Source organism: Anser cygnoides, chromosome 1 (genome assembly GCF_040182565.1).
Source record: "Anser cygnoides isolate HZ-2024a breed goose chromosome 1, Taihu_goose_T2T_genome, whole genome shotgun sequence".
NCBI classification, from domain to species: Eukaryota; Metazoa; Chordata; class Aves; order Anseriformes; family Anatidae; genus Anser; species Anser cygnoides.
Window position 1 is genome coordinate 77,599,241 of NC_089873.1, and position 22,424 is coordinate 77,621,664.

General features: G+C 42.5%; 1 protein-coding gene across 1 annotated transcript; it reads right to left on the minus strand.

Moving 5' to 3' along the window:
- Positions 1–13,742: 13,742 nt before the first annotated feature.
- KCNJ8 (potassium inwardly rectifying channel subfamily J member 8) lies at positions 13,743–20,802 on the minus strand. The gene is made up of 3 exons (XM_013184706.3): positions 20,383–20,802; positions 19,681–20,129; positions 13,743–15,946 (listed from the first exon to the last, which is right to left on the minus strand). Exons 2-3 carry the CDS (start codon positions 20,043–20,045, stop codon positions 15,046–15,048), a joined length of 1,266 nt encoding a protein of 421 aa, XP_013040160.1. The 5' UTR covers positions 20,046–20,129; positions 20,383–20,802; the 3' UTR covers positions 13,743–15,045.
- Positions 20,803–22,424: the final 1,622 nt, after the last annotated feature.

Here is a 22,424-nt window from a genome sequence, read left to right on the forward strand (position 1 = left end):
AGAGAAATGACTATAGGTATAGGACATTACTAACTTATGGAACAATACATTTGCTGGGAAATTCAGAGAATGGATTCCAAAAAATATTTGGTGAGTGATTGTCCCTTCTTACTGATGAATGCAACAAGAAATATGCTGTAATATGCCTTCTCATCTGAATGAAGCATGATCTAATAGCTCTTTATCATTGAAGGATGACATACTGTCTCAGTGGCTTATTTCTTAATATGTCCTAGGGGAGAGAGAATGCCATATATCTGACATGAATCTTGATCTGCTATGCATCCTTTTCCATCCAGGCAACTGTGCAGCAGAGGTCAGGGTACATTTTTAAAAGCCTTTAAAGGCTTTCAGAAGAAATATATTGCAGTTTTTAGAAGATCAACATTCAGGACTAATGTAGCATATCTGTTAATCTTCACTGCTTAAATTGTTGCTTAGCTACATATATGCATGTGTTTGTATAGATATATACACACCGAGTAAAGAATGTTTATTCTAATTTTCCATTCTCCTGGAGTTTTGTATTTTGTGGACAGGAATGAATATCTGTGGATTTATATGGTTTTGTTTCTTGTAAAGCCAGTCTGATAAGCAGCCTCCAGCCTTGATCAGTAACAAGAATTGATTCCTATTCCTAAAATTTCATATCTTTTTATATTCTGTCAGTAATAGTTTGACTGTTTCAGTTGGTATGATAAATATATTTCTAGCAAGACTTGTTATGAATCCAATGAAAGACACCATTAGGAAAAAGTCAAATCTAAAACATCTGTCTCAACCTCTGTTATTCCTTGATGTCATACAAAAGTATGACAAATACCACAGTAGTGTCTTACCATGACATTAAAATCTGCATTAACTCTTCAGATTTAAAAAACAATAAATAAAAACCGTCTGCCTTCTTCAATCAAATTTGAGGCCATGAAAGTTTAAGAATGCATAGTGTTCTGAGTGTGGTTAGATATTCCTATCCCAGAAAGAAATAAACTCAAAAAACCCTGACCCTGGAAACCTGAACAGTAAAAGAGATTAGGCATGAAATTTAAACCTTACCTCCCCTATCTTCTCACAGTCTCTGGGTTTTCAATAGATTTTTTTTTTAACTCTTTCTTGGAATTCAGTTACATCTCTGAATCTTTTTAGCTGATCGTCAGAGGAGATTGCCAGTGCTACAGGTTCACCATGCGGTACCACAGTCACATTGCCTCCAGGAGAAGGGGTGGCCTGAGCAGGGCTGTGGTTCCTGAGTTGTCTGCTTGGGGACAAGAAGTGAGAGAGGACAGAGTCAACTATAGTCAGAGGAAAGGAAGGGATGTGTGTATACATCTGAGGTAACCAAAACGGAGCACTAGACTGTGGAAAGAGAAGAAACATTTAAGAATTCAGTCATTTTCCAGAACTTTATTTTATTATACAGGGAAAGCAAGAATTATCCTTCTCCTTGGCATGTGAGGGCTTTAGTGAGTAAGAAACAGTTATATCAAAATAGGGCACCTCTTTTGGGTGTCTAGGTGTTTCTCCATTTTTGAGACAACTCCAACTTTGGCTGATGCACAGAGGACTGGACAAATCCTCCCTTCCCTGTTCTCTGAGACATATTCTATAGGAGAATTCAGCAGTAAACCAACTCCTATGATTTCAGTTATTAAAACCTTGTCATGTGTTCAATTCTTTTATAGAATAGAATAGTGTATGTTAGAAGGTCATGTGTGAACCATGGTCTTGTTTTGATACCAATGAAATTTTGTATTTCAATCCTGAGACTGGGTCCTTCTATTTTAAATGGCAAGTAGGAAGTCACATCACCCTGAAAATAATATAAAATGCTGTTTGTAGATAATTCACTTCATGATTAAAAAAAAAAAAAAGAAAAGCAAAACCCACCCCCAAAAAAGTTTAACTGATCTATTATACCAGGATCAGTTCAATTTTTTGTTATGTAATCTGCATGATGGCCTTGTTTTCTGCTGATGGGAAATTATCCCAAGGAGCAGTGTGTCTCCTCTGGGAATGCTCAGTACCCTGGAGATGCTTCTTGTTTGACATTTTGTTTTTCAAGTGATTACTGGGCCTTTGCTCGGATGAGAGAAATAATTTTTCTTTCCCTGACGTCAAGTAGTACATGCAATTATGTAATTGCAGGGCTCTTTCCTTTATACTTCATGCTAAACTGGCTTATAATAGTGAATATACATGGATTTGTCCTCCTGGTGCCTATTGAGGAAGACTGGATTGGGCAGCTTCGGCTGTATTTTGGTAGCAGGTATTCAAAGGATCTCTGGAAATCCCAGTTATTACTGGGTTGTTGTCCATGCTTGCTGTCATACATTCTCTCATGGGGAATTTGGGGGCCAGAGTCAACAGACCTGAGTGCAAACCAGGGCAGCATCCTTGGCATAAGGGGCCAGAGATCATTTGTGCCAGCTGTAGCTTTGGTGTGCATGTTATGTCATTGAACCAGAAACAAACTCTGTTTTGTTTATAAAATGAAAACACATATTTGTTCTATCTTCTAGAAATGTGGCATAGTTAGTGTGAATAATGCTTGTAAAATAGGCAGGGATTGCATCTGGAAAACCTGAAGTACTCCACATTGTGCGAATTAGAAGTTAGGATTAGAAGCAGAAGTTCAGATTATGTCTGAACTAATTATAAATTTTAGCTAACTGGGACATCTGTTTTCTGCCTGATACTGTTTTCTGTTATGAACTGCCAGCAATCACAGCATTTTGAAGGCTTTTTGGAGACTCACATGAAGGGCAAAGCTAATAAATGCACACAGGTGATCCAAACCGTGTACCTAAATTTATTTTCATTGTACAGCTTTACAGTAACTCTTCACATTCATACTCTGAGAGGTTTTGTTGATGTGAAGCCAGAATGGATGCGGTTGTTAGCATCTCTCTTGATGCTCCTTCTCAGGTTGCTGTGAGGCAAAGCATACATCATGCAGGTGATGACTAGAGCTGATGGCACTTGCAATACTTCCACTCAGTAATGGTTCCTGTTTCAGCAACTTGCAGTAAAAGGCTCTATTAATATCAGTTTCAAGATATGTCTGATAGACACTAATGGTAAGTTTTGATCATAATCGAATTATTTCACACAAGCCAAGTGTTAAAGTAATCAAAGGCTTTGCATTTAAAAAGAGGTTAATAAAAGAAGAACAATTAAAAAAAAAAAACAGAAATTAAACTCTGCATGAAAAATCTCCAAGCTGTATGATTTCAGAGAAATGGCATCATTTAAAGTATTTTTAATATCACTACTTTGTGAAGTCCTTCTTTCTGACGTGAATGTTTTAAACATTATTAAATGGAATTCTGGAAATAAGAATTTCTGGTTTTAGTTAGTTGGATTTCATTCAAAGTTATTAATTATCCTTTTCTTCTTCTTCTTCTTCAATGCTGCATAATCTTCCTTTTTTAATTAAAAAAAAATTGCTAAAAGTACTGCTGAAAGAACACAGTCCTTGGTCACAATCTACTTGAAAGCTCATGGCAGCTGATTTTTCTGTACTTTTTTTTTTTTTTTCATGAAATCCCTTCTCTTTCTGTCAGTTTGGAATATCATAATGGATATAGCAACTCCTTATGTTATAGCAAAGGCCAGAGACAGTTTTGTCCAGACAGAGGTGGATCCACAGACTGTTCCTACCTAGCCTGAAAATTTCATCGAAGAAAGTTCATCTGAACTATACAGCATTTTATCTCTAACTCCACCAGGCTTTGAAGTGAGATTATACTTTTTATTACCAAAATGTTATGAATGTGCTTTGTATATGGCAGGGTTGGAGCAGCCCATAGCTCTGGAAATTAACACAATGCCATAATAACAATGAAGACAAAATTCTTTCTTAATGTGCCTAAGTATGAAACAAGCGCACGGTGCATTCGTGCATAAAGGACAACAGGAACCTTCCTGCCATTTTAATTTCCTCCAGATATTGCGCCGAGATGTCTAAACCAATATGCTTGTGTTTTTATGTAAGTTGAGGGTTAAATAACTCCCTGGGGCTGGAAAGCACACACCCACGCTGCCTGGGAAGGGTTGAATCAGAATTAGGAAAAGGCCCCGTCTAGGCAGGGTTATGCTCTGGAGACCCTGTCACTTTTCACACTAAGTACTCTTCCTGCCTGGACTCTGGGCACTTAAGCATGTATTTAACTTCAGAGGCTTCCTTGAGATACCTCCTAAATTAGAGAGAACTTAAAGCAAGTGTGTAGAGATCACTGAATTGCTCATGATTGCTGCATTTCAACAGTGCAGAGGTGTTTCTGTCTCAGTGGGTAACAGTATCCTTGCCTTGGTGTTTTAATAATGTTCACATTTATTCATGTTATCAGATAGTACTCTATAGGTCATACTTAATTAGGTACCCATGTGTTATCATGCCCTACCCAGCACAGCAGCTGGAATCCAGCACCTGTAGATCTCCCTTTCAGAAGTCTTTAATCAGTTGTATCTGAAATCAAAATCACTTTTACGTTACCAAAAAAGTAAGACATTTAGCAATAAATTCTTTTTAAACTGAACAGCTGACATTCACTTATGCTTTCCTTAAAAGCCAGCCATCCCTTGACTTCTTCGGTACATTTCCACATTAGCCTGGATCCCTGGAGGAGCCATCCTCCTGTAGATGATGTCTTCCTTCAAGTCTGCTGCAGTAGTTTAATCTCTGTTATCCTCAGACTCCACCTTGCCCTGAATTTCTTTCTTTATATTACTCCATGTGTGCTGAAGGATGGTTTGTCCTACTTTTCTTGACTTTTCTGCTTCTTTTGCCCAGCAGACCTTTATTTAGCTGATTAACCATAGCAGCACCCTAGGAACTGGATCAGCATTCATTGTCCACAGTTTAGTACAGAGAATCAAGGTCAGCCAGAGGGCATAAAGCAATATTCTTGTTCAGAGTGCGTGCGAAACCCTTTTATGCAACAATCAATTGTTTAACAAGAGGAAAAGCAAAAGCTGTGGAAAGGAATCAGGACTCTGGTTTGTCTTTCACAGTCCTTTGAATCCTGCTTTTGGCAGCTCAGAGAGAGTCTTCCCTGTGGGGACATTGGGCACATGTACTTTAGGGAGCTGGAAGATCTGGGGCTGATCCTTGCCATTACTGTGATGTTTGCATGGTCACGGCATGCAACCAAGTTGGAAGTGAGTCCCTGCCTGATGTGAACAGTTAGGCATGTAACTGTGAGCTCGCCATTCCTTTTCATGACTGGAAGAACATGTCTTGCACATTGTGTGCAGCTTCCCGTATGCCATCATCTGCACTAGTGGTGCTCCCTGGGGCCATGAGCATGTACTGACATTGAGTGTTAACCTTTAAAAGCTCAGACCTCTGAATGAAATCTTTTGGTTAGCCTACCATGTCTTTGCTAATAAATATGTCACCCCTTGGAATGTCTATTTGTACCCTCTTTTGTGTGTGTGTGCACCATGACTTAGCTGTTGGGTGGATGGGTCCATGTGTAAGGCAATTTCCCCAAGTTGAACTGCCATAGCCTCTTCAAGATTTCGTGCACCAAATTACTACACACAATTTTCTCAAAGGGAGTTTGAAATCTGTTTCTACTAAAACAACTCTTCCTTTTTCACAGAAAAAAAAAAAGTTCAGGAATAAAACATAAATGGTCTTTGCATGCTTGTGTTTGCACAGTTGTATGTGCACATATTACACTACTATTTCCCCTGTTTAATACTCAAAATGACATTTCTGAAGTTTAACTACCCTGCCCCATTTTCTGTCCAGATGGCACACTGGCATGTACCAGCCTTTCTCTGCCACTGCACCCCCATGCAAGTCAATCTGAAAACTTTAAAGAGGAAAGTGGTCATGTGAAGCTCTCTGAAACACTTGACAGAAATCTAAACCAACACATTTCAAAGAGTTATAAACAACAACCGGTCTCAGAAACAGTGCTTCTCCTGTGACATGATGTCACATTAATCACTGCTAGGTTGCCCTAATAAGGATGAAAATTCCCCCTTCACAGCCTGTTCTCCCAAACAACAACAACAAAAATGCATCTTCTGTGTTGGACCTTCCTTAATGTTTGCCAGAACAGATGGAGCTGGTAGCTTTGTTCAAAGGTCAATGAGGTTATTCGAGGCCCTGGGTGGGAGTGAAGTCCAAAGGCATGATAGTCACAGTGATGTTCTTTTCCGTGCTAAAGCACATGAGAGAGTCTCTGAGACATGAGAATTCCTGATGTATAAATAATTTGTGTGTCTGTGTGGCCGGAGACCAAGACCAAGCTTTATGCGGAATCTGTTGGCTGGAAAACCAAATTAACTATAACCTGGAGAATCCCTATCATCAAATCTGGCTGTGCAAACACTTACCTCCTCTATTTCTATATATAGCAAGTTAAACAAGCTTTTATCCTTTGATTTGCTAATGTATACAAGGAGAATTTAAGTTTAAGGAATTCAGTGAGGAGTTAACAGCCATGTGCTTGAAGGGGAATAGCAAAGAATGTAATAATATGCACAGATGTATCATGCAGAAAGACCCTGAGAAGTTATCACTAGCTGCTAGCTGTGTGATTTGCAGAGAATTGCAAGCACTGTGCAAGGTGCCCCTATGTACCTGAGATGGTCTTTCTTTTTTGTGGACATTACTAGTAGCCTCTCAGTGAATCAGTGTTCAGATCTTGACCTTTGAAATGAGAAAGATACAGTTAACTTGGTCTACATGTCTCCCTGCTAAGTTGTTACGGCTTGTACATGCCTGTGTATGGTCTCATTTTAGCATTGCCATCAGTGAAGTTTCTCCCACTTTTGCTTTGAAGATTGTTCTACATACCACTCAGTGCATGGTCAGGAAACCCCTCTTTTAGTTATCTTAAATCCTCGTTTCTTTGATTTCAAGCTTTTACTCTGGTAATTGATATGATTGAAGTATACTAGCCCTGGACCTCCTCCAACCTCCCCTGGAAGCAATGTACAGCATAGATCTTCACATTTTAGATATAGGATTTTCCATTAATTATCAGTGTGAGAGGTTTAAAACTATAGTGACAAAATGTTTCAGGGTGTTGTGCGTGATTTGTGTTGCACTGTTTCCAAGTTTAAATCAGGGTGGAACATTTGTTGGGAAAAAAAACAACCTAAAAGATGGTCCATTTTTCCTGGAGTGTCCACTGACAGAAGGAGTGCAAATAGGGGTCAGGTAGCTCCACTATCAGCATCAGCTTTATGGCCTTATGTGATCATCTTACTACTACTGGTTTAGTCACAAGAGTATCTCATGGGTGACATATGTAGGTTTTCTCTGTCAACCTGATGATTATAATTTAGGCTGTGACTGAACAAAGTACTTGATCTTTAACTTGAAAATGTGCAGGAGTTAACCCCAGCCAACAGACAGTGAGGATGTACATGTACACTGTGCAGTTGGGTCAATGTTACCATGTCCATGAGAGCGGCTGATTTAATTGATCTGAGTTGGAGGATTAGGCCAGGTTTTCACAGGTTGTTTTTTAGCTAACTTAGGCAATTATGGATTGCTGACCATGCATGGAGCCACTGCATGGACCCATTGGTGCCACAGGCAAATGCTCCCCATCCCTGTGCTTGTCGTTCATCTGCTTTACTACAAGGTGATCCACTTTTGACTGAAAATGCTCTAAATGGGCCCAACTTGTTCTGCTTGAAGGCAGTGAAGGGTGTTTATCCCATGCCTACTTGCAGGCTGAGCCAGGATGGGCACATCTGACACATGGGGGGAGGTGGACCATGGCCCAAAGGGAAGGACAGCAACCTCTTATGCCTCTTACACCACAGTAATGCTTTTGCAAGGATTTAACAAAATAACTTTGTTATACAAGCAAAGAATAAACCCAGTTTTAGTGCTGGACATAGTCTTATTCTTTCCATGATAGGACAGCTGTGCTTCAAAATTGAGCACACACTTAATTGCAGCACTGACCTGGACCTTGGTAATACATGTAGTCATGCCCAGCTATATATTTTCTTGGGGTCATTCCTCAAGAATTACCACAATAAATTGGATTATGGATGGGGTTTTTGCTTCTTTTTTAATCTCTGAAAAAGGACATGATGAAAACCATGGCCTCGGTTACACAATTTACTACAAACCTTTGAAGAAACCTGATGCTATATCATAAGCAATTCTGCTGTACTCAAGCAAAATGTGAACTTACACTTTGCTCGTTGTCTGTTACTCTTTATCTTTAACCAGAATATCTGAATTGATATTTGAACATACTCTTGTCCCTGAAAGGAAAAAAAAAACATGGCTGATAAGGGCATACTTAGTACGAACATAAACTGAGGGATACTTGTGTCTTTAAAATTAGCTTATATTAAATATTTCAAAAATCTCATCCTGGCTTGCATTCCGTTTTTCATGTTGGTATATAGGCAATACAAAGGGGCTAACTATAAGGAGACCTTTAGTTCAGAAGCCTTATTGTTCTCTTAATTTAATACATAAAATTTAGAGAATATGGTGAGATTTTGTATATGGAAAAAGTAGCACATTACAAACAATTTAATCTGATCCGCCAGGAATAGTATCTGTTTATAACATACTTTAGAAACACTGGCTAAGAGTGAGCATAGAACATCTTTTATTATTTGATATATTTTTTAAATGCTCTGAGACACAAAACTGGCCACCCAAGGGGCTAACAATCATTACTTGCTCTCCCTCAAACTCAGCAGTGTTTCCTTTATCCAGTGTTGCAACCCTTCAGTTTTCCTTTAAATCCTGGCCTTGACTGAATATAAAAATCATGACAGTCAGCAGAAGCAGCCACGTTTTGACAGACCAACCCAGATCACCCAAAATCAAAGACCTAACATCAAAAAATATACCCTGAAGAACAATGAGGCTGGGCCATGGAAGGATGCAATTAATTGTCATCACTATTGTGGTTACAAAAATAGCCCTTGAGGAGAACAGTGGTGCTCCCTGGATGAGGAAGACACTGAGACCCAAACCACAACAGCCCTTTTCAGTCACTCCAGTGCTGTTCCTTAATTTAATGGCCTTTGCAGTAGACCTCAGACCATAAAACCAAGAAATATAGTTTCACTTTGGCCCACGCAGAAGCTGACTTTCTCATCGTTGCTAGTAAGCCAAAATTTAACAGCAGTAGGTAGCAAAGTAAACTCCTGTAATGGTAAGATACCCTAATTTTTACAGATTATCCTCAGGGACATTTGTCAGCAATGTTTGAAGGGTCCATAATTAACACTGAAATGCATTTTTCAAAATAAATCAACAATTTGGTGATGCCTAACACTGTTTTTTTATTTTGCACATTTGTTTGTTTCCTCAGTGGGAGCTTAATTTAAAACTTTGAATCAGAGGAAGCCTTTCTATTGACCAAAATTCATTAACTTTCCCTATTAATAGATTTGCAGTCCAGAAGGGACCATTAGATCTTCCCATCTGGTCTCCTGAGTAGCACAGGCCCTGCCATCATGCGCAAATATGCCTGTACTGAGCCCAGAAATGTGTGTTGAGGCTAATGCATATCCTCCAGAAACATAGACCAGGTTCGTGGGTAGAAGTAATGTGTTCAGTTGGATCAACTCTTTTTTTTAGAGTAGAGAAAAAAAAAAAAAGAAAAAAAGAAAAAAAGAGGTTAAACATTTGTTAGATATGAATAGAGAATCCATCAATTTTTTGGTCTTCCTCTTTGACTATATAACACAAATGTTAAAATTATTGGTAGCATTAGCTGAAGTATGGACAATATTTTCCTTGAATGAATGTTTTTTGTCTTTATGTTGTAGTATGGCTTGATGTTTCCAGCATATTCTGTTCACTTTTAACTCATCAGTGGCCTGGAAGGAGAGTCCTGAGTCCTGTAAATACACTTAGTATTTTTAAAGGTTTCTTTTAATCCAGGCCTCTTGGTGATGTGTCTTAACTGCAAGTGCCTCAATTTCAGTGGCTGTTTCTCTTGGACAGCACTGATCTTGTCTCCATAAGGTAAATCTCTCTACACTATCCAATGGAGGAATGTGGGAACATATTTTATCTTTGCTGTCTAGTTATCACATGAGAAATCTTTTTTTTTTTTTTTTCTTCAAGTTCAAAGAAGTCTTAAAGGGAAGTAGAAAATATAATTCAGAGAGATAGGAAGAAGAAGCATTATTAATATGTTAGGGGTATTAGAAATTCTTGCCTATCAGCTTAGATTAGTCTGGATGTGATGTAAGCACAAATATACAGAAAATATATTTTAACATAAGAATTTGGGGAGGGGGGAAGCGGGGAAGAGAGGAACAGGCAGGAAGTTATCACTCACCTGACTTTGCAAGCAACCCAGAGCAGGAAATCAGGTGTAGAGAAACAGGGTTTTACTCTATCACTTCATATTTCACTGCCTTCTGTTACAGACAGGAGGAGTTTCCCCCACCACCTTGGCATGAATAATGATATCTTCCTATGAAGGATACTGAAGGAAAATGTCTGGACAGCAAGAGCTGTCCACGTCCTGCCCATGGGCCTGGATATCATAAGGACACCAGGTCCTTGCCATTTCCAGCCCTAACTCCGTGTCCACAACCCTTGGCATTGCTACCCATAGAAACTGGTGACCACGGCTCCTGGAGCCAGTCACCATCCAGCTCACCATGAATCCCCAGCATCACGGGTTTGGTGATTGCAGGTGTCTGGAGAACGGGCTGACACACACTGGTAGGATGCTGCTCCATGGCTGCAAAACCCTGTTGCTAATGGCAGCACAGCACAAAATCAAAGGCTAGTGGGACGTGATTTATTGTTTGACAGTACCTTCCAAACCTTCACCAGTGTTTTGAAAATATCATGCTCTGCAAAGAATATCATTTATCAAAAATAATGAAAGCTTTATTCCTTTCATCATATAATGTATCATGTTTTTCTTCAGGCAAAGTTCCTTTCTGGTCTTGCACCAACTACATTTTCCAGCTTGCATCAACAAGCATTTGCTAGGAATAATCACTGGAGAGCTTGGAAACTGATTTCACAAAATGTCCTCAATCTTAGTTTGTGAAGGAAGAAAAGATATGCAAAATTAGCAATGTTTTTTCAGTCAGCAGAATGGGGTGTGCATACTGCTTTCCAGACAGAAAAACAAAAGCATAATGCCTTGCCTGAATGTTATGCAAAATAGAAGGTGTGTACTTCTGTGAAATGTGTTCAAGATGGTTGTGAGGTAAGTCGAGTCCCATGCCTCTGAAATGAGCTGAGGGGCTACAGTAAGACATGGCATTACAGCGAAGGCCTATTGCGTACTTGAGCTATTAGCTAAACCTAAATAAGCCCTTTGCTCCCATGCCATATGATGTCTTGAGTGTCCCAGAAAGCTTGGGATAACCCTTCTGCAGATGGAGCCACACAGCTGCACTTGCAAGGGTGAACTGCCATGGTGCAGCACATTCCCACAAGGCAGTGCTCAGGGGTGGATCGCTTTTGGAGGGGCTGGAAGCGTAACTGAGGGAAGGCTTCAGGCAGGTTTGCTGTGCAGAGCGGGGTGCGTCGGATGGTGCTTGAGGCAGACAGGGGTGTCTGTGGTCTGCCACCCCTCCTGCAGGCACCTCACTCACTCTGCTGGCTCGAGGTCCACCCGCCCCAGATCCTGCCCTGACCGTGGCTCACACCAGATGTTTTGGAAGAGAGTGCAAGGAAACATGAAATTGACAGCTACAGAATGACCTGCCAGTGGGAGAAGTTCCCTCCAAATCCCATTACTTAGAGGTTGGTTCCACCCTGTAGCATTAAGCTTTATATCCCCTCTAAGTGCTCTCTGTGTTTATTTGCTCTCTGTGCCCCCATCACAGTAACTCTGAATCTTCTGGCTAGCCACTGAGAGAACAAAGGCTCTCCCTGCCATTTTTCTATTTAAAATTATGTCTGTTCTGGAAGGACTTTATAATTTTTAAAATCCTGGAAGGACTTTTCTGCTCTCAGGAAATAGTTCTGTTCCCCACAGAAGGCTGCAGCAGTGACAGGGACACCTTCCTGGTGTGCTGTTTACAGAGCCAAACATAGTAAATGTACAGAAGAGGTGATGCTGAATAATGCCCTTCCAGTTATACCATGTTACTGGGGGATGGTAATGGTAGGGACACACATAAATCAGTGAAGTGTGAAGAGAGGGCAGACAAACAATGCTTATAAATGATTGCTTCTAATTATTCTGAATTATTATTGATGAACCAGAGGCTGATAAAGGCACGGGCATCAAATGGAACTTTTGGGTGCTCAGCATTTTGAGCATCTTGTTTATTCTCATCCTGGCATGGATGCCAGTGTGTAACCATCAGCAGTGTTTGGTAGAAATGTCATTTGTAACTCTTAACTTGACAGTGTATTTTAAATACAGAAATCTTCAAATATAAAATAACCTCCCCTGATAAAGTTGCCAGGGAGAATAAGTCATTAAACATTTCAAATGGCAATACTAACAGCTCATCCCCTTCCAGCAGTCTTGGTGCTGTGAAGACAGGTCTGAGACCATCCTTCAGTGGGGAACACAGCTCCCAGCCTCAAAACTGCTGCTCTCTGCAGCCAGCCAGGTGGCTCAACTAGGCTGCTTCTGCCAGCCTGCCTCATCCAGGACTGCAATGCTCCCTCAAGGAAGGGTCTTTGCTCTAAGGGGATTTCTGCAAGGAGCAGGAGCACAGAAGAAATGAACGTGAAAGTCATGATACAGCTGGCTGGGAAGGGTCTGCCTTGGGTATCTGTGCAGCACCCTAGCATATGACCAAGGTGCCTTAGTGTTATCTCCACAGTACCAATATTCCAGTAATGTCAGTGTGGGAAAGAGAGAGTACACCAGGTCTAAAGCAGAGGGAAAGGCAAGGGCAAAATTAAAATTAGAAAAAAAAGGATTGTAGTTAAAAAAAACTCAGCTGAAATAATAAGAAAGTATTGAAATAATATTAAATTATTACTCACAGGGACCATAGAAAAGGCTGGGAGAGAAGAAGGACTAAGAGTATAGAAAAACAAATGGAGAATAGAAAGAAAAAAAGAAAAGAAATGAGGAGAAAATCAGAGACGGAATAAATCATTATTGTCACTTTTTATTTTTTTAGAAAATTTGCTTTTGTACAGCATTTGGCTTAACCATATTTCAAACAGACTGCCTCAAGGAAATTTGTAGCCCTGGAAATGGAGGCCAGAGACAAATTGTATATACTCACTCTGACTCTTCTTGGAAGCTACAGATGTTCGTTGTTTGGACGCACAATGGACAGATTAATATCTCCAGATGTTCACCAGCCATCCTCCCAGAACATTGACGGGCAGGACAGGGAATAAATGCTTTTAGCAGAAACTTCAGTTTCTGCTACTGCTTCAGATAAAGCATTTTGTCAGTGTTTATTTTGTGGGGAGCACCTGCTCCAAATATACAGTGCCTACGCTACACAGAAATGCTCTTCCATGTCACAACCAACATCAAAAGAAGCTGTAAACTGTCCATGCAAGTGCTGATGAACTGGCTTGTAAAGAGAATGAGACTCTGGCATTGTTCTTGACTGTTTTACCTGATAGGAGTAAGCAGATATTTAAAATTACAGGAGTATTTATGTGGTTGGGTGGTTTACAGAGTCAGTACAGGGAAGGGAAGTCAGTACTTCCCTCGAGCCAGAGACTTAATAAGGCAACTCCTGGAAGAAACATGAACAGAAATTTGTCCATAATTATTATTCACAGGGGAAAGAAGCTTGCATCAATTTAGCATTTCCAAAGGTGACACAATTAGTTGTTATACATGTATTTATTCTTGTAGAAAAACTTGTGGTGACATTTTGGAGAAGGATGTTGATAACAAATGCCCATTTTAATTTGAAGAGAAAAGCTGCTTACCACCAATTTTCACTGCCATTTTACATAAAAACACAAGAGAGAGACTGCTGCAAAATACTTCAGCAACAGTGCCCTACTCCCCCTAACTGAAAATTATTCATCTGGTTTTGAAAATATTATCATTAATATTATTGCCACGATCCCCTCTCATTCCCATTCATGAATTCCCACTGGCAAAAAAAGTAACCTGCTGAAGCAAACGTACTTAATCCTACAAAAGTAATGTAAGTGAATGAAATAGACTTCCTGCCTTCAATATATTAATCTGTAAGAGAAAACAAAACAAAACAAAACAAACAAACAAACAAAAACAGGATTTGGTCTTCCACCAGTACAAGGAGAATGTTAAGGACATGTGTGCTGTTTCCAACTTGAATAATTTCAGTGACATAGATGCTCAAGTGGTGTCTTGGAAGACTTGTGTCTTGGGTTACGGCTACATAACAAATGCCCGCTGTCCCGCAGTTGTGTATCTCACCCACAGAACAAGAGCAGTGTCCTGCAACAGGTCATGCCATTTCATGGGCCTGCTGAAATTTTTTTTTTTCTCCTGGCTCTGCCCAGAGTGGCACCAGGTTTCTTCTGGGGTGGCCAGGTCACTTTGGCTGACTGGCATTGCTCTCAAAATGACTTTACCATAAAACAATGGAAAGAAAAGACTTGGAAAACTGAAGGGAAAATCCTGGCTCTTCTCCAGTGAAATCACTGAGGAATTTAGCTACTCTTTTCAAGAGAACAGAGAATTCACCCCAAGAAGATCGATATCCAAATATTCCACACAATGTATGTGCAAGCTGTTGATACGCAGCAGTTTTGAACTTCTGCCTGCAGGTGGGTAACCCAGTTCTACAGGAAAAAACACATTTTGTGACAGCCTGCAGAAACAGATAAGAAAGAGACCTTTGATAGGAAAACTATGATTTAAAAACAATAGCATGCCATTAAAAGAAGTATAAATACACTTTATATTACATGAGTGGACTATGTTTTCTTTAGTGTACGTGCCATTTTTATTAATTCATACACTAAGTGCTAACGTGTTTCCTAATGCCATTAGGTGGTGCTTTCAGTAAGTAATATAGTTCTTGAACAGTCCTTTTCTGCATCATGTTCTCATTTTCTTCAGTAGAATAAAATTTAAATCAAACACGACACTGCCTCCTCCTTTTGAACTCCTCGACCTCACACAAGGCTGTGTATCACGTTTCTGAGGCACTCTGGCTCCCCTCGGGTGTGATGAACTGCACTTTGGGCACAATGAGAGAGGGATTGGTTCTCCGCATGGAGTTGCTCCTCCGTATGGAGTTGTTTCTTCTCATGGAGTTGCGTTTCCGTAGGGAGTTTTGGTGGGACAGCTCACTTTTCTGCAGGGTCTGAATGAGAATTGATGGCTTCTCGTCAAGTTCTCGAGCGCTGCAACGTGGTGCTGCCACTTTGACGGTGTTGCCGAATTTGGAGTAGTCAACAGCATATACACCTTCCTCTTCAGTGACGATGGGCACGAAGCGGTGACCCCACAGTATCTCCTCTGCTATGTACGAGGTTCTTGCCTGCGTTGTGATGCCAGTCGTTTCTACAACGCCTTCAAGTATCACTATGAGCTCCAGATCCTGGAGTGCCAGGTCAGCAGCAGAGATATCATAAAGAGGACTCCGCTTGTCTATGACGTGACAAATGATTAAGGGAGCCACCAGGAAAATATTGTTACTTTCAATGGGGTTATCCACAGGGATATCTACTTGGTGAATGGGTATGACTTCTCCTTCAGGGGTCGTAGTCTTCCTCACAACCTGGATTCTCACTGAGGCACTGATGATCATGCTCTTCCTCAGGTCTCCTACTCGAAACATGAAGCAAAGTTTGCCATTTCGAACTGCAATGACTGCCTGCCTGCTGAAAATCAAAGTCTCTGCCCGCCTGTGAGCTTGTGCAGTTTTCATGAATATGCAGCCCAGCATGACAGCATTGATGATCAGACCCACAATGTTCTGTAGGATCAAGACTGTGATGGCCAAGGGACATTCCTCTGTCATCATCCTGCCGCCAAAACCAATGGTCACCTGAACTTCAATGGAGAAGAGGAAAGCAGAGGTGAAAGACCTGGAGGGGAAGATTACACAAAGTTAACTCAAAGTACATCGAACATAAACTGATAAGCTATTAGCATGTACTTTCTAGAAACAAATGGCCTTAGAGGCCTATATTTGCAGTCCTTGTACATTTAAGTCTGTTAACATCAGCGGAAAGACTGCACTCTTGGTGACTCAGTGTTTGCACTATCAGAGCAGCATCTAATGGTGAGAGGGGAAGGAAGACCCGAGAGCCTGAGCTCCTATAAGACCATCTGTAATACGAGGTGAACCTGAGAAGCTCACTAGAACCTCTGTTCCGGAAGATATGTCCCACACCATGTTAGCCAACAGTGCTTTAACATGCAGCGTGACTTTCCACCTTCTCCTTCCCACGGAGATCTTGGTGGAGCTGTGGTTTTGGAGACAGGTGAGCAACTGGCTGCACACTGACATTCTCCCACCACCCTGCACCTGGAAAAGAAGCTGGGCAAATGGCAGCATTTCACTCACACTACCTGCCCGTCTGTCCTGAACCCCTTTAAAAGGATTCCCTGGAGGGAAAGGGGACATTCCCACATTTCTCACACCTCCCAAACCCACGCTTGCCTCATGACTGAGCCTGCTGGATCAGGCTGCAGAGGGAAGGCAGTGGCCTCCGCGGTCCCCTCTGCGCATCCCTGCAGGAGGACAGCACTGTGAACCTGGGCTTGGGTTTAGCTCACTGTTGTGTCAAGGCTAGCTGGAAAATTTCAACACAGAAGTGTACTGTAGAAGTGTGAGTTAAGTTAAATGTCCCTGATAAGCTACAGTGCTGGACATCAGATTAGGCTGTCCACAAGCTTTCCAAAACACATGGTTTATAATATTGAACAATGTCACCTCCCCTGTATACACCAGGATCTTTAATTTCTGTTTATAGCACAGATATGTCCTTCACCAAAGTCTCTTATGTCCAGAATTTGTACCTTGGAATTTATTTGGTAGACATGGGATCTCATGAACTAACATTATAGTTACCCTTTTAACACAGTGCAACACACAAACACTTGAAGCATCCTCATTCTCATTGTGGCTTTAACTATGGAAAATATATATCCTGTCCATAAAGATGGACATTCATTGTGTTCATTGGTTTTGGTTTGCTTTCCAATGAATTCATTTTTAAATAACGTCTTATTGTTCTGTTGTTGTTGTTGTTTGTTTTTCCTAACCATATTTGCAGTGAGCCTGGGATCATTGGGATCATGAAGACACATTACAATAGCATAGGTAATACCAGGGATAATTTTCTGTAGAATGAGAAAGCTCATCTTTCAGAAAACCAGCCAGCCTCCGCATAGATAACTTTGAAAGAACTTTGTCATTTCGTTCCCCCCGCCCCCCCCCCCATTCTTTGGCAGATCCCCTGTATTGAGGGGTTTATTTCTGCATTTCATTCTAAAGAAATCAGTGATGAGGGATTTTATTAATGTAATTCATGGAATGATTTCTATGCTCATAAATATTCATCTACATGCAGAATTAAACTTCTGGCTGAAACTTAATTCAATTTTATTCAACTGAAGGCTCTGTGCAGTGAAATATTCTGATTCCCCTTAACAGTAGCCATTTTAAAAGGGAAAAAAAAGGGGGGGGGAATCTACCTTTTTACAGCAGAAGTAACAGAAGCAGCAAGCTTGTACAGCATTTTGAACATGCGAAGAGGGAGCCATAAATGCCAAATCACACTATTCCCAGCTCCCTCTCTTCAGAGCTCTGCAAATTTTCCTCTTTGGATTATGCTTGATTTGCGTGGCAAAGTGCTTCTAGCTTTAGAAATTCTGCAGTACTTTGAAAAATTAAAGTGTTGTGCAAGTTCCATCCAATGATTAGAATTTCCAAAGCCAGGTTTCCCATAAATCTGTAATGGCACCTACTCAAAAAGCTCTCCTGAAATATCTTTGGGCCTAAATCTCAGAAAAAGTAAGTTAAAAAATATTTGCTATTATTTTGGCAGATTGTCTCAGCATGAAATGTTTTACATCCAGCAATTCACAGCTCTTAAAAATATCAGCAGTCATACTGCTGTTGCATGGCTGTGTCCAAAGTGGTAGCCAGGTTTAAGAAGATGAAGATAAAAGATTTTCCATGGCTTGAAGATGGATACTTGAGCAGCTGTTTGCTGAAACTCCTCAGGCACTCACAGCAGAGTGCGATGTGTGCTGTTTGTTATGGGCTAAGCCACGCAGCCACACCAGTTCATTGGCTCTGCTTATCCCCATCCCTCCAGGCTGTTCATGCAGCAGCGGGCTTGCTGGGGAGGTAGTGAGGGGCCATGGCTCTCCTTTGTCCTGGTGGCATGAAGTCCTCAGCACCCAGAACAGGCTTTGTGGGGTGGTCTGGGAGTCCCAAGGGGGCCTCCAGGCAAACAGGGGAGTGTCCTCCCAGATGATGCTGAAGAGCTGCTTGAGTGCAGCTACCAGCTAGTTTGGGTTGGACAAATCCCACACATCCTTCTCTCTAGGACCAATACACCAGAAAGGCTGGGGGTGACACCCCTGAAAGACTTCCACAGTGGGCAGAAGCTGGGCCATGACATCTCACTTCAGAGGCAACTGTGGCCACTTAATGGAAGAGAAATAAGAGCAGCCTCCCCCTGCCTCAGCCCCCAAAGTTGAGGAAGGTTGGCTTGGAAAATCCCTGTTTCCTTTCAGTTTGAAAAAAACTCATCTAGCAAAACAAGTGTCAAAGTGAAGGTAGAATGAAATCACTGCTCCCTCATGAGCCAGATCTGATGTGCCTTCATACTTGCTGAGGTGCCTCAAAACCTACATGCAACTCCACGTTGGAGTTTTCCTCCAAGAGGAGGAAAGAGGAGTGGATACCCTCAGCCAGCTCTGCAGCCCCCTCATGGTCCCTACCACACTGCACCATGTAAAGGCAGTTGCTCTGGCCATTCTGAACCTGGATCTTTCTGCTTAAAAACCTTGTGCTGTAAAAAGAGATGTTACTGATGGCAGAGCAATCTTGTTGCTTACCCCCACCTCCAAGTAACAAACACTTCTTCTAGCCTGTGTAAATATGTGCCAGTTTGTCAGAGCCTTGAAAATTGCCATGGCTTTGGGGACAGAGAGGAAAATATTTTTCTTTAACAGCTGACATTTAACCCAGCAGTCCCTTAAGCTTTCACTGTCTGATACATCATGCACGTCATGGAAACAGTTTATCCGTCAAACCGCTGGCCTGTGGCTTCACCAAGGGACAGGCATTTTGGAGCTCTCTCATGGGAACTGTCTCAAAAGACATTTAGCTTTGCCCTAAGCAGCACTTTTCTTGCTAGCTGATACCCATGGCCAGTGCCCTGCCTCTCAGGCAGCACTTTTGGGGTGGGCGAACTTTTACCAGCATGGCAAGCGGCTTGCACCACGCTCAGGATGCTCCCGCTGCCATAGACAACATTACAATACGTGTAACACATACCCACTCTTGTAGCAGGCTCTTATCTCGACAGGCAGGGTATGTTACCCACAGAGTGTGGAGACACATGAAAAGCAGCGGGTCTCCCTCTCTTTCAGATCCTGTAAGGAATCAAAGAAATCTACAGTACAGTATTTTCCAAGCCCAGAAGGCTTGCTGAATTTATGTACTCTAGAGGAAAACACCACACTTTTCAATTGTCTCAACCAAACATCACGGTTCATTAAAAAAGCTGCATTTCAGGTATCGGCAGGACAGCAGGCAGCTCTGTTCCCCCCTTTCTTTGTCCCACCAACTGTACTTTACCTGACACACGTCACGCAAGGTGTCCACTTTGTGCTGTTTGTGGTGCCCTCTGTGCTTGGGTCCATGTCGCCATGGGCGAAAGCCACCAGCCACCACATCATGGCGAAGAGCAACCAGCTGCACAGGAAGGACATGGTAAAGATGACCAGTGTGTGACGCCACTTCAGGTCCACCAAGGTGGTGAAAATGTCTTGCAAGAATCGCCCCTGCTCGCGGATGTTCTTGTGCGCCAGGTTGCATGCCCCATTCTTGGCGATGAAGCGGGCTTTGCGCGGCCGGTCTCGGATGCGGGGCTTGCGCAGGTTCTCAGCAGCGATCCGTGCCAGCACATATTCTTCAGGGATAATACTCTTCCGAGCCAGCATCTTCCTGCCACCATAGTCCACCTAGCAAGATGTGAAACAGGGGACAGTCCCTCTAGCGCGACTCTGGAGGGCTCACTGCCTACCCTGAGAAGAGAGAAAAGCCAGTCAGATTTGTCACCCGTGCACTGTGGTTAGGTAACCTTACATCAGCAACCTTTACATCAAATGTCACTGAGTGTCTTATTCTACAGCGCCCTCCCCTTCTCAGCCCGTCACTTTTATGCGAGCAGTCGGTATCAGCTCCCGACGGAAAGGAAAGGTGCTATTCCCACGCTCCTTGCGGGAAGGCAGGCTGCAGAGCCGTCTCGCAAACTCGGTGTAAAGTAACCTGACGTACGATAGGACGGATCCTCGGGCAGCTTCTCCGGGAGGCAGCTGTGCCCGGGTGGGTACTGCAAAGTGGGGTGCTCGGTGGTTTGCATCCTCTGGGACTCGAAGAGTTGGGCTCCTCTGCTTCGAACCGAGGCTTGCCTCGCTCAGTAGGGCTTTAGCTGGCGGGGCCCTGCCAAAAAGCCCCCGTCCGGTCCCCAGAAAGCGTCACAAGAAGGAGCCGAGCTGGCAGCTGGAGAGAGGGCTGGCGGAGCAGGCGTTCCCTTTTCCCCTCGCAGCCCTCCTCCCGTGCCGGGACTAGGCGGGGCAGCCCTGCCTTTATCCCCAGCCCTGGCCCCAGCCGGCTGCCAAAGCTCAGCAGCAGCGAGCGGGGCTCCCAGCATCACCACCGGCCCCCCTCCGTGGCCCCAGCAGCGGTGGTGTGGGGCTGGAAAAGGCGCCTTGAGGGATGCTGGAGCATCCCCTAGGGCCAGATCCTGCAAATGTGGCAGGAGGCAAGGCGGCTCCCTGCGCGAAGCCCACCTCTGGCAGCAGCAGGGCTGGCGAGCCCAGGGTTTTTGCCTTTTTAGCCTTATCGTGCTTTGGATCTCAGCGAGACAGCTTGCAGGCAGAAAGCGAAGCATGTGCGTAAGTGTCTGGAGGAGCAATGCCAAAATCTCACGGCCTTTGCTGCTTTTGACAAACTTAATTACCTGTTTCTGTGAGAGGAAAAGAGGCATTCCTTTATATGGTTCACAATTTGTGTTAACTTGGACGGGCGCAGCATCAGGGCCATTATAATCTTCAGCTGGTGGAACAGGCATTGACAGATGGGTTTTTATATATTTGATGGGTATAGGAGAAATTATGCACAATGCCAAAAACAAACAATGAAATAACAGAAGTTCATTCGTTTTCTCACAGGTCGAGGTTTACAGTTTTGGCTCTTGTGTTTAATGGAAACTTGCATTCTTGGAAATTACAGCTTTTTTTCCAAGGTCTTAGGGTTTGTAGTAGGAAGAATAAACAGTACATCAACTTTATGAAAAGATCTAAATTTAGATGTTAATGAAGCAAAGTGCAGAGATTTCATTGTGTCAGATTAACTCCTCCATGCCCAAGGAATGTGTGTGTACAGTGGGGAGGTTTCTAAAGTTTTCTGAGTATCACTCAAGTGAATGACCTTTACAGTATAAAATTTACACAGAACATAATACATTACTTCTCTCTGTAAACTGGAGACAGAAAGAAATGCTTCACAGGCCTGCTGCAGTCAGGAAGTTTTTAAGTGTATTCAGGCATGGAAAAATTGAGAAGGCACATTTGACAGGCAGTGTAATCCTCAGCTTGAAGATATCCATCCTATCAAACACATGCACGTGCTCAAGTTTAAATAGAGGAGTGATTCCTGGAAACCTTTCTAGCAGTATCCTTTTCTAATACCAAGTATCCAGTAGTCAGAAAAGAGACAGACTCAAAGCCACGGTCATATTAGGCAATTAGCTAAACATTTTTGTAGGAAATTAACTCCAGGCAGATGACCAGCTTCAGTGTGAAAAATCAGGTTCTAAAGCAATTACTTTGAGTTGTAACCAGGCTTGAGTGTAAGCACATAAAGTCACTTGTGTGTGTATCTGCAGGATCGGCGTTGCTGTCCACTGTGGCACTCGATGGGCTGGCATGGGAGAGCTCGGGAGGTTATTCTGCTACAAATGGAGTGGCAGAGGCTGGTCATGGGGGACTGACTCATTCGTTTGCTGCAGCCTCCAGAAGAGCATCTCACTTGGGTGTAACTGTTGGAAACAGCTGATTTAGTACACATGCAAAAAATCATCTTTCCTTTTTCCTCTCCCTTCCCCTTTCCCCCTTCTAGCCCCATGAAACGTTTGTTCCATGCTAGGGCTAGAAACAAGACTGATGTTTCCCCAGTATGGCTGCTAGCTGTGTTTCAAAAAACATACAGAGCTGTCAGGAAATTCCATGCAAACCCCCCTCCTTTTGCAGGAGATCCTTGCATATTATTATTTTGCTTCTGACACAACTCATGCCATGCAGCCAGTTCTAGTTTTC